This window comes from Ceratotherium simum, chromosome 10 (genome assembly GCF_057802395.1).
Source record: "Ceratotherium simum simum isolate JZ-2026a chromosome 10, ASM5780239v1, whole genome shotgun sequence".
In the NCBI taxonomy this organism is placed as follows: domain Eukaryota; kingdom Metazoa; phylum Chordata; class Mammalia; order Perissodactyla; family Rhinocerotidae; genus Ceratotherium; species Ceratotherium simum.
The window spans coordinates 12,023,810-12,035,201 of NC_141909.1; the positions used below are offsets into that span (position 1 = coordinate 12,023,810).

Sequence of the window (11,392 nt, forward strand, 5' to 3'; positions counted from 1 at the left end):
TAAGATATTACCCAAAAACTAAATCTAATTATGCAGCTGTCCCCTTCTTTCTCAAAATTATACCAGACCACTTGGCAGTTGCTATTAGAGTAATAACATAGTAATTAAGAGCTCTGGTCTAGACTCAGATTCGGACTTGGGTTTGAATGTTGGCTCTGACATTTCTTAAATATATAGGAAATTTCCTCACATGTAAACTGGACATAATAACAGTACTTACCTAGGACAAAAGGCTGCTATGAGGATTAAATCAGAGTGTGTAAAACGCCCAGCATGGTTTTGCATGTGTTATACTAAGCACACAATAACTATCAACCAAAAAAGGGGGAAATGGTATAGCTCTTACACAAAATGGATGCATGCCTTCTAGCCATTGCAAACAGAGAACTGAATATCCTGTTCTAAGCTCAGAGAGCATCCACTTTCACATTCTAGATGTGGCATATCTAGATCTAGATCCCACCCACATATGGCAGCCCAAACTGGTAAATCCAGTAGCGATTATTTTAAAGAACAATTTAAACACTAATTCTACACAAAACAAAACTACTGTTGTTCTTAACATATCCACAGTGGCACTCAGGTGAATAATACTAAAACAGTTCTTTGACAGAGTAATTCGTCATCAGGATGCATTCTGCTTCAAAGAAGAAACTACGCTCAAAACCGTGGGTTAACAGAGCATAAGATGATCTTATCAAGGTAAAAAGTCAACATTAGCTGGTGCTTCATCTTTAAAATTTCTAGGCAAAGGTCCTCTCTTCCATGTTTCATGACACGGAGCTTGGAAGCATCTGCCGAGGAATTATTTCAGCATTTTAACAGACACAGAGTGACCTTCTGAGGGAACGCCCTCTAAAAACACTACCGTAAGTCAGGCTTTTTCACTTAAGCACAGCTTTTCTTTCAAACAGACATTGACTATTTAGGCTCTAGCTAGAGCACCAGGAAACTACACTTCAACTCTAAAACTTCATCATCCCACCACAGCTCCCCGACCAGGCCATTCCTCCCATCCCACCTGTAGCAGATGTTGTTGGTGCCCATTCAGAGCCTCTTCACCAGGCAGCGCAGCGTTCCCAGCTTGTGTACTGACTACTCATGGCACATACCTGCTCCCTAGACTGGCCCATCTGCCTCAACCACACAGAAGCTCTCCATCAAGCCAGGTAGCTAGCCCCTCCCAGCCCAAAGTGGGAGCCCATGTGGCTCAAAAGGTGGGCCCCCTCACCTCAACGTGGGACCATTTTGGTAGTGCAATCTGAGCTTTAGAGCTGGCTGTCCAAAATGGCAGCACTAGCCACATGTGGCTACTGAGCACTTGAAATGTGCCAGTCCAAATTCCAATGTGCTCCAAGGGTAAAATACACACCAGATTTGAAGACTAAATACAAAAAAAAAAATCTCATTAGTTTTTTATATTTACATGTCAAAATAATACTTTTAATATGTTGGATTAACTAAAATATATTAATATTAATTTCACCTTTTTTCACTTTTTTAATGTGCTAGTAAATTTTAAATTACATTTGCAGCTCGCATTATACTTCTGTGTTGGACACGGCTGATCTGCAGCAGTGCTTCTCAAACTCGACTGTGCATCAGCATCACCTGGAGGGCTTCTTAAAACAGACTGATGGGCTCCACCTCCTCTGTTGCTAACTTGTTCCTAACTGGGTTGCCTGGAAAATTTGCATTTCTAACAAGTTCCCAAGTAATGCTGTTGCTGCTGGCTGCGGTCCCCACAATGAGAACCACTGCTCCAGAGCTCCCCTGTGGGATGAGACTGAAGCTAGTCTCCAGCTGGGGCCCCTTCCTTGCTTAGCTTTTTTCCCCTGCTCTGTCCTGCTTTCTTCACTCTTCTCTTGACCACCGCCTGCACAAAATCTCTTTTCAGGCTCTGCTTCTAGGAAACCTAACCATCCCACCTCCACAGAGCTGTTTTTACACAACTATAACTTTCAAAAAGTGCCAGATTAATAACAACCAATGAGATGGGAAATACTGCATTTTTTTGCAACGTAAAAAGAGTAACTGTCTTGACATGAGTGCAGCCATGTTTGGCCATTCCATTAACCTACAGCCACCAGCACACAAAGAAATATAAAGCTGCTTTCTGTGTGGTGGGAACTGGCCTTTTTCCCCCGGGAACTGGCCTTTCTCCCACGGAGATAGTTGCAATCTGTAAGAATTTCAAAGTCCTTGGGCGTTACGGCCTGGGGCAGACTGGCCATCTGTGCCAGGCTGGGACGATAACCAGGAAAAACAACGCACGTACACAACTGCCGGACCAGGGGGCTCAGTGCACGTATGCCACTGATAGCCATTTGTGCATGGGAACACTAAATGCTTGCTCTGTAAACTCTGTAACCGCTTATATAAACTGCTGGAAACCGAGGCCTGGTGCGAGTTCCACCTGTGGAAGGGACGCCTTGCCCAGGACGTATGATTCCCACCCAACCGTGTCAACTGAAGGGACTCTCCCGGCAATGGGGCGTGGATGTTGTGAGTAACCGATCTGAGGTGTTCTCTTTTCGGTCAACCTGATGTTTCTCTTTCCGGTTGATTTGTGTCATTTCCCTTCAGTCGATGTGGATGTTTTCCCTTTCCAGTCAATCTGATGTTTTTCCCTCTCATTATGTGACCTATTCGAATCTGCTGCTATCTCAGCTGATGTGGATGTTTTCCCTCTCCAGTTGAGCTGGTGTTTTTCCCTCTTATTATTTGACCTATTCAGATCTGTTTGTGGACTATCGCCTTTACTATCCTCTATATAATAAAATATACCTTCAGTCCATTTGTTTGGAGTGGAAAGTTTCTTTTACATCTCCGATAGAACCCCTGAACCTCTCATAACAGTAACAAAGAAGTTATTTATTGGATTACTAGTTGCCCTTATACAATGTATTCTATGCATTCAATTCCAGGACAAGGCTTGTTTGTCCTGATGAACGAATGCTCCTTACTATAAGACAGGGACAGCTCTATGGCCTACCACTTCCCTCTTTTCCATGACTGTTAGGAAGCTCAAACTAGTTTTTGTGCCTAAGACATATAAATTTGCCATTTCTCCTTTTTACTAAGTTCGTTAATACAGTATAACAAAGGTGTTGACGTCAGATCTGAGTTTGAGTCCTGAATCTACCACTTAATTGTCGTGTGACCTTGGGCAAGTTACAGTTGTAAAAATGAGAATCATGTGAAGGTGGTTTGACGATTAAATGTAAACACAGCTTTCCTCTGCCTTTGCCATTTTCAGTAACCCCAGAATCATCTATCAACCTGAGAATGTGGTTTCTGACTACTTTTCCTTTACCACATTCATTACATGACCGTGCAAACAACAAATAAGATCAACCACTGCTCTGTGTTTTGTAAATTCAATCACATTTTTTTGTGTGTGTGTGAGGAAGATCAGCCCTGTGCTAACATCTGCCAATTCTCCTCTTTTTTGCTGAGGAAGACTGGCCCTGGGCTAACATCCGTGCCCATCTTCCTCCACTTTGTATGGGACACCACCACAGCATGGCTTGCCAAGCAGTGCGTTGGTGCGTGCCCGGGATCCAAACCGACGAATCCCGGGGCCGCGGCAGTGGAGCGTGTGCACTTAACCGCTTGCGCCACCGGGCCAGCCCCTCAATCAAATTATTTTAATGTAACAATTGTCTTGATCTTCCCTCCCAAGCTTCAGCCTTCCCTATCACAAAGACCTTACCACACTCAGTGGCTTAGATCAACCAATTAAGAGTCATTCTTTTTTTTAAATTGAGGCATAATTCACATACCATAAAACTCATTCTTTTAAAGTATACGACTCAGTGGTTTTCAGTATATTCACAAGGTTGTGCAACCATCACCATTATCTGATTCCAGAACATTTTTTCATCACTCCAAAAAGAAACCTCTTAGTTGTTAGCAGTCTCTCCCATTTCCCCCTTCTCCCCAGCCCCTGGCAACCGCTAATCTACTTTCTGTCTCTATGGATCTGCCTATGCCGGACATTTCATACAAATGGAATCATACAATATGTGGCCTTTTTTATCTACCTTTTCAAAGGTCCTTGATTCCTCTCTTTCCTTATATCTCCCTTCTAACTCAACAACAAGTACCATTGGTCCTAGTTCCAAAACATATCCTAAGTCTCACCAGTTCTTACCAACTCCAGCGCTACCACCACCCTTATCTCCAGCCCGAACTTCTCAACTAGCCTCCCGATTCGTCTCCCTGCTTCCCACCCAAGCCCCCACTAGGACATTCGCCACACAGCAATCAGAGTGGTCTTTCCAAAACATAAATCCAATTTGCTTAAAACCCTCCAATGGACTCTCATTAATAGGATAAATTCCAAATACAAGCCCCTACAAGACTGTCCTGCCCATCTCATCACCTAGCATTCCCCCCTCATTCACTTCACTCCAACCACACTGGCCACATCCATCCCTTGATTATACCAAATACAATCTCACCTCAGAGCTTTTGCCTTGGCCTTCCCTTGGAATGCCAGTCCCCCAGATCATCACATGGTGGGCTGGGTCAGTTTTCTGTTTGAACGCCATATGCTCAGAAATGTCTCCCCTGTTTCCCTTAGGTAACCCCTCACCCCAACACCATCACCACTCTATCCCATTACCCTTTTTTTTTTCTTTCAGAGCACTTACCACTCTTTGAACTTATCTATTTATGTGAATACTGTCAGTCTCCTCTACTCAAATAAAACCATGAGGGCAGAAGCATTCACTATTATATCCCCAGCACTAAACAATATCTGGCACATAGTAGGTGTTGTGGGTTGAATGGTGGCCCCAAAATGATGTGGCATGTCCTGGAACTTGTGAATGTGACCTTTTTTAAAAAGGGTCTTGAGATAAGATCATACTGGATCCTGTCACGGCCCTAAATCCAATGACATGTGTCCTTATAAAAGAAAGAAAAGGAGATGACACACACGGAAAAGGAAGAGAAGGCCATGTGAGGTCAGAGGCAGAGAATGGAGTGATAGAGCCACAAGCCAAGGAATTCCTGGAGCCACCGGAAGCCCAAAGAGACAAGGAAGGATTCTTCACTAGAGCTTTCAGAAGGAGCATGGCCTTGCTGACATCTTGATTTCAGACTTCTAGCCTCCACAACTGTGAGAGAATAAACTTGTGTTGTTTTAAGCAACCAGGTGTGTCCTATGGATGCTGTATTAGTTTTCCTGACTGAAATTATGTCTATATCTTCCCACATTTTTGAAATTCACTTTTATTTTGATCTTATTATATTGAGCCCATCACAGTTTATGATCTTTTTTAAATGAAAAAGTCAATAGGCATTTAAAATAAACTAACGTTTTAATCATATAATACCCTCATTTTTCAAAAAAATATCTATTTGCTTCAACTATTGGAGAGAATCTTCAAAACAAAACAATGTTTTTGCATATGACACTTTACCAGACTGCTGAAATTATTCTTTTTAAAGACCAAAGACCTTAGTGAATTCTCCCTTCAATCTTTATTTTTATTCCTTCACCTGTCTACACCACGGACACAGTGAGGGAACATGTTTTCGTTTCTTCTGGTCTCCTCAGTGCATACCACAGAGCCAGGCACTTAGTAGATGCCCCACAAACACTTTTTGAATGGATAGATAACTCTCTAGATAAAGGAATGAATGAATGAATGAATGACATATTGGCTCCTCTCAAACCATTCCTCTGAATCCTATTGTCTCTTCTTCTTTCTTCTAAATCCTAACTTAGGGTAATAAGATTGAGTATTTATTCAATTAAATATTAACACTTACCCACTATATCCTTCAGAGTTCACATAGTACAACTTTTACATCAGATCGCTGACCCAAAAACCAGCCATTTTCCCTTTCTTCCCACAAATTCAATATGACTCTTATAGTCATCTAACACCAGATACCTAAAATGAAAAACTATGTTTCTATCCCAAAAAAATAAAATTTCTCTTCCCAAATTTCCTTTTTCATCCCTGTTCTCCCATTTACTCACATTTTTTAAAATTGGAATCGTTTACACAACTCCTTTTCCTTCACTCTCTTGATCAAAAATGCCCATCGTCTTTTCCCTTTATTTAGAAAAGAGTTTCACCAATCACTCCTCTGCTCTGAACCTCTTAAGAATAGAATAAAATCCAAAAAGTAGATGTATAAATACACGAATGTCCATAAGTATTTTATTATGGCAGAAACTAGTTTCTGTAATAATCTTAGGAGATTTTTCTCCCAAATGACTGTCAGAAATCTATCAGCATGTTGCCAAGATTTACCTCTGGGCAATTCTAAAGCATTCAGATATGCTTAAACATTATTTTCCATGGCTAGAAACAAAAATTATGGATTTTAAGGTACACAGAGCTGAAGCAGTCAAGCTTCATGAATGCTTCATATAATGAGACCATCACTCAAATGATGGACACTTTATACTTGAAAAAGCAAGCCTTTGGAATCATACCATCAAGGTGCAAATTCCACCCCAGCCAATTGGGTCCTTAAGCAAGTTACTTAACTGCTATGAGCTTTGTTTCCTCTTTTGCAAACTTGGGATTGTTTACCTAGTTGCTACATGGATAAGAGATAATATATGAAAACCATATAAAGCATATAAAAGTTCAAAAACTATAGCAATTACCTTAAACCCAACATCCTGGAGCCACTGAAAAATGTAGACAGAAGAAAAAAAACTAGGTATTTAAACAGAATGTGTTGAAAAAGCTGACACAAAATAAATAAGTAAAGACTAAAAGGTGAACTCTACATATATCCTAAAAGCAAACAACTTCTGTTAACTGGCTAAAAGAATGATTAGAATTCTCTAGACTAGAGTCGAGAGTGAGTAGTCTGCTTTCCACCAAACAAATGGTTTGCAGGGGTGGAGAGAGAATTGGGAGGAATAAAATCTTCCAAAGGTTCTGCTTCAAACATAGGCTCAGTGGAGCACATTTCAAGTTCACGGAAGAGAAGCTATGCAGCAGCTCAAGTTCCCCTAAAGCAATAGCGAACTTCAGAGACTCTTCCCAGCTCCAGGAGGAATTCTTTACCGACACAAACATCTCTACTCCAGTCAGTGTGGTCACACATTGAGCACCTATTGTGTCAAACAATGTGCTAAGAACACAGAAATAGACAAGATGCAGTCTCTGCCAATACATTAAAAGAAAGAAACCAGGTGGGAAAAATCAAAGCTTATATATTGTATAGTAAGTGTATAACAAGTGTACAGCAGTAAGTACAGTAACTTCCCTTTTAGCCCCACCAATCTAAAATATGTCAGTATAATCCCTCCCACTTCCTACATGAATTGCTTCCCATTGCTACACGATAAAGAACAAACCTAATAGCATGGTCTACAAGGCCCAACATGGTCTGACTCTTACCTACCTCCCCAGCACCATCTAGTCTCTGTACCAGAGCCTCAGAAGGCTTTTCTCAGTTCTTCTATCTTGTCATTCCTTCTGGCCACAGGACTTTTGCATGTGCTTTCTCTCACACATAATACTCATCTCCTCTCTCTTTGCCTAGAAAAGGCACTTTGTCCTTCAAAATTTATTTCAATTTTCACTTCCAAAGGAAAATACTTCCTTACTTTAGGCAGTATAGTATGATTAAGAGCACAGGTTCTGGAGTTCTAAATCCTAGCTCTGCCACTTACTAGTTCTGTAGTTTTAAGCAAGTCACATAACACTTTGTGCCTCAATTTCTTCATCTTTATATGGGGATTATATGGCTGCTGTGAAGACTGAATAAATTAATTCAAGTAAGGCACCATAACAGTATCTAGGACAGAAAGCTCAAAATTTTGACTTCATCAGATCTATTTTATTTTCTTATAGCACCAGGACCTCTCCCCTAATAGCATTTTACACTTATTTGTCTCTCCCTAATAGACTAAAATTTCTAAGAAAGCAGAAACTATATTCGTTCCCTAGAGGAAGTATTCAATAAACATTTGTTGCGAAAAAAAATAGCTGAAAGGAAGAAGCTGAGTCCCAATGAAGTGACTTGTCTAACATCATACAAAACTTCACCTGTGTGACTCCAAAGCCCGTGCCTTCCCACTGCACCATGCTGCCTCCTATGTAAATGCCTAAGAGTCTTGCAATGCAATTGATGTGGCCAACAAGGACCAAAGGATTAAAGAACAGTAAAGACTACAAAACAATAAATTGTGTGGTAACACAAAAAAACACTGTGTTGTTTGAGAGTGGGCATTCTGAAGTTGACACTAAGCTAACACAGGTGCAGGCTCACTTCCATTTCCACCATCAGCTCCAGCTCTCACATGGCTCACCTGGCCTCAGTTCCCTCCTCTTTAAAAAAGTAGGATGGGCCAGATCATCTCTAAAGTATTCTTCCAATTCTAAAGTTCAACAACAATAAATCAAGCTGTATGCCAATTTTTAAAAGACTTTTTTTTAAAAAAAAAAAAAAAGGAAGTTTAACAAGCAGACTGAACCAGATGACAGGTGGTTTTCAGGGAGACCTCCATTTTAAAGAATTTGTCCAAGTAACTTAATAAACCCTATTAATAAAGTAAGTTAGTCTTCGCTGAGAAATTATAAGACTCTATGTTGAAGAGAAAAAGTGTTAACAGCCACACACAAACACTCCAACATATGAATCAAGGCTGCCACCATGAAACTCTAGGACATACAAAACAGTGGCAAAATGTGTTTAGAACAGTACAAAAATCAGGCTAACCACTGCACAGAAAAGAAAAATAAATTCACAGGATGCATATACAGAATTCTGTCATGTAATACAATTAAAATAAGCTTTCAATTCAAACGTAAAAGGTAGTAGCAATCCCAACAACGTATGATACTTTAAAAGTTGAGATAAACTCACAACTCTACTTCAGCAGCAATTCAGCGCCCCTTCAAAGCAGGAAAGAGGCAAGAGATAATGGAAACTGTAAGAACCCTTAAACATACATCCTGGAAAGCTCACGACGAAACCCAAACCGTAAGGCACAAGAACGGGTGCATGGAAAATGCAGGTACATTACTGCCAGGTGGCTGTCAGCCGCTCCCGAGAGAGGACACACAGGCCCGCCGGCTTCCTGGGCCCTTCTCCCCACCATGATCCTCGGAGCACCAGCCGCAGCGCGGGACGCCTGCGCTGCCCGGCTCCAGCGCGAAGCCCGGAGGGAGAGGGAGTGAGCGGCGCGGATTGCCGCAGAACCCGGGTCGCGGTGTCGCCCGGGAACCTCCAGGGCGCTCTCCACGGCACTGGCCACCACCAGGCGGTGCAGAGCTGGGAGCTCCCTGAAGCCCAGGCCCGCAGCGGAGCCCCGTCCTCCTCACCTTCAGGGTCCACAGCGCAGCGCTCCGCATCAGTGGCTGCGGCGACCGACGCCCACGCCGTCCGGCCGCGACCAGCACTGCTGTCCCCACCCAGAGTCCCGCCATTGTCGCCCCTGCAAACCGATGCCCAACTGACCTTCGACCCCGTGGAAGGAGGTGGAGAAGGGGCGCGCCAGCGCTTCGGCCAATCACGAGCCAGGAATCCGCGGCCCCGCCCCCTACCGCGCGGGAGGGGAGCGAGCGGGATTGGCCGAAACATGGGAGTCCCGAGCCCACCGGCTGAGCAGGCGCGCGCTGGGACCCGGAGGTAAAGCAGGCGGGCAGACGGCGCGGCCCGTCTGGAGCCAGCGAGGCGTTGCGTGCAAAGTCCGACCGCGGAGTGAGCGAGGCAGTCGGTCTGCACCTGCTTGGGGTAAACATCGCACTATACCAGCGTCCACTTAGCAGCCAACACAATGTCAGGACACGAAACGTCAGTGAGTCACCTCTGCCCCAAGACCACCCCTTAGCCCAAGACCACCCTGCAGTTCCCAGTGTCCTAAGTTCCAGACATGTGCCCAGACTATGTCCCTGTATGTTTGAAGGCATAAATTGCAAAGCAGCAAAACAAGGTAAGGTTTTGGACAAGCGTGATAACACAGAAAACGCTCTAGGTCTAGAAATCAGAGATCCGACCTCAAGTCCTACCTCTGCCATGCAGTATCTTCGTGTCCCGGGAATTAGCCACAACCAGAGTCAGTTTCTGTTGCTTGCAGGCACCCTTATTAGTACAATTACTAAGGGCCAGAACCGGTATTAGATGTCTCAAATTCTGTCTCATTTAATCTTTACAAGAACCCTAATGGCCATACATTGATCCTATTTTGAGAAACATTATTCCCATATAGAGAAAGTAAATTTATATAGGGTCACTCAGCTAGTAAATGGTGAAACTACTGTTTGAACCCAGGTCTGGCTGTCTTTAAGGACTGGGCTTTTGTCTTGTTATGTTATTTTATGTAAATTTTTTAACATACACAAAAGAGAGAAACAGGACTATGATCACCCAGACATCCATCACACAGCTTCACCAAATCAACATTTTGTCAATCTTGTTTTATCTATTCCCCTTTTTTATTTTTTGTTGGTGTATTTAAAGCAAATCTCAGGGCCGGCCCTGTGGCCTAGCGGTTAAGTGCGCGCGCTCTGCTGCTGGTGGCCCGGGGTTCACATCCCGGGCGTGCACCGACGCACCGCTTCTCCGGCCATGCTGAGGCCGCGTCCCACATACAGCAACTAGAAGGATGTGCAGCTATGACATACAACTATCTACTGGGGCTTTGGGGGGAAAAAAATAAATAAATAAAATAAAATTTAAAGCAAATCTCAGACATCAGGTCATCTCACCTATAAATAAGCCAGTATCAGGGGCTCTGCTCTTAACTATTTTGCTAGTCCTACAGAATCACCTTGAGAGTTACAAAGTGAGGAATGACCTAGAGTATGTTACAGCATGGCAAATGCCAAAAGAGATACAAACAAAATGTTGGGGACATCAGAGAGCTGACATTTGATGGAATTTTAAAATGTAAGTAGGAACTTTCATGATGGACAAAATAAAAAGGAGTATCAGTTTCACAAATTTATCACTTGTGTATCTCAGGCTGAAATCACTTCCTACCCAGGAAACCTGCTGGGTTTTTTTTCTGTCTTGCTTTTTTTTTTTTTTCTTTCTCCCATTTTTACCCTTTGGGTTGGTTCTCCTTAGATCCTGTCTGTTTTGTCTTATTGAAGTTCTTTTCATGAAAGGCACTTGTGGCAAAAACTACTTGTTCCATAATATCTATTCTTCACTCATTCTTTTAGTAAGAGAGCTCCTGAGTTTTAGCTGAGTACATGGCTACCCAACTAAAGCCTGCACTATCCAGTCTCCCTTACAAGAGGTGTGGCCATGTGACTAAGCGCTGGCTTACAGAATGTAAGGATTGTGCCCTTAAAAAGTCATGGCATGGGCCAACCTTTGTGGCCTAGTGGTTAAGTTCAGCACGCTCCACTTCGGTGGCCCCGGGCCCAGACCTACACCACTGGTCAGTGGCCATACT

The 11,392-nt window shown here is 43.0% G+C and overlaps 1 protein-coding gene across 2 annotated transcripts in view; it reads right to left on the reverse strand.

The window, feature by feature from the left end:
• Window positions 1-9,452, reverse strand: part of ITGBL1 (integrin subunit beta like 1) — a 1,366,350-nt gene extending 1,356,898 nt beyond the window's left edge. For both annotated transcript variants that reach the window (XM_004423143.3, XM_087435885.1), the window contains exon 1: window positions 9,312-9,452. In XM_004423143.3, the coding sequence (XP_004423200.1) occupies window positions 9,312-9,416 (105 nt within the window). In that variant the 5' untranslated portion in view covers window positions 9,417-9,452. The remainder of the gene's footprint in view (window positions 1-9,311) is intronic.
• Between the last annotated feature and the right edge of the window lie 1,940 nt (window positions 9,453-11,392).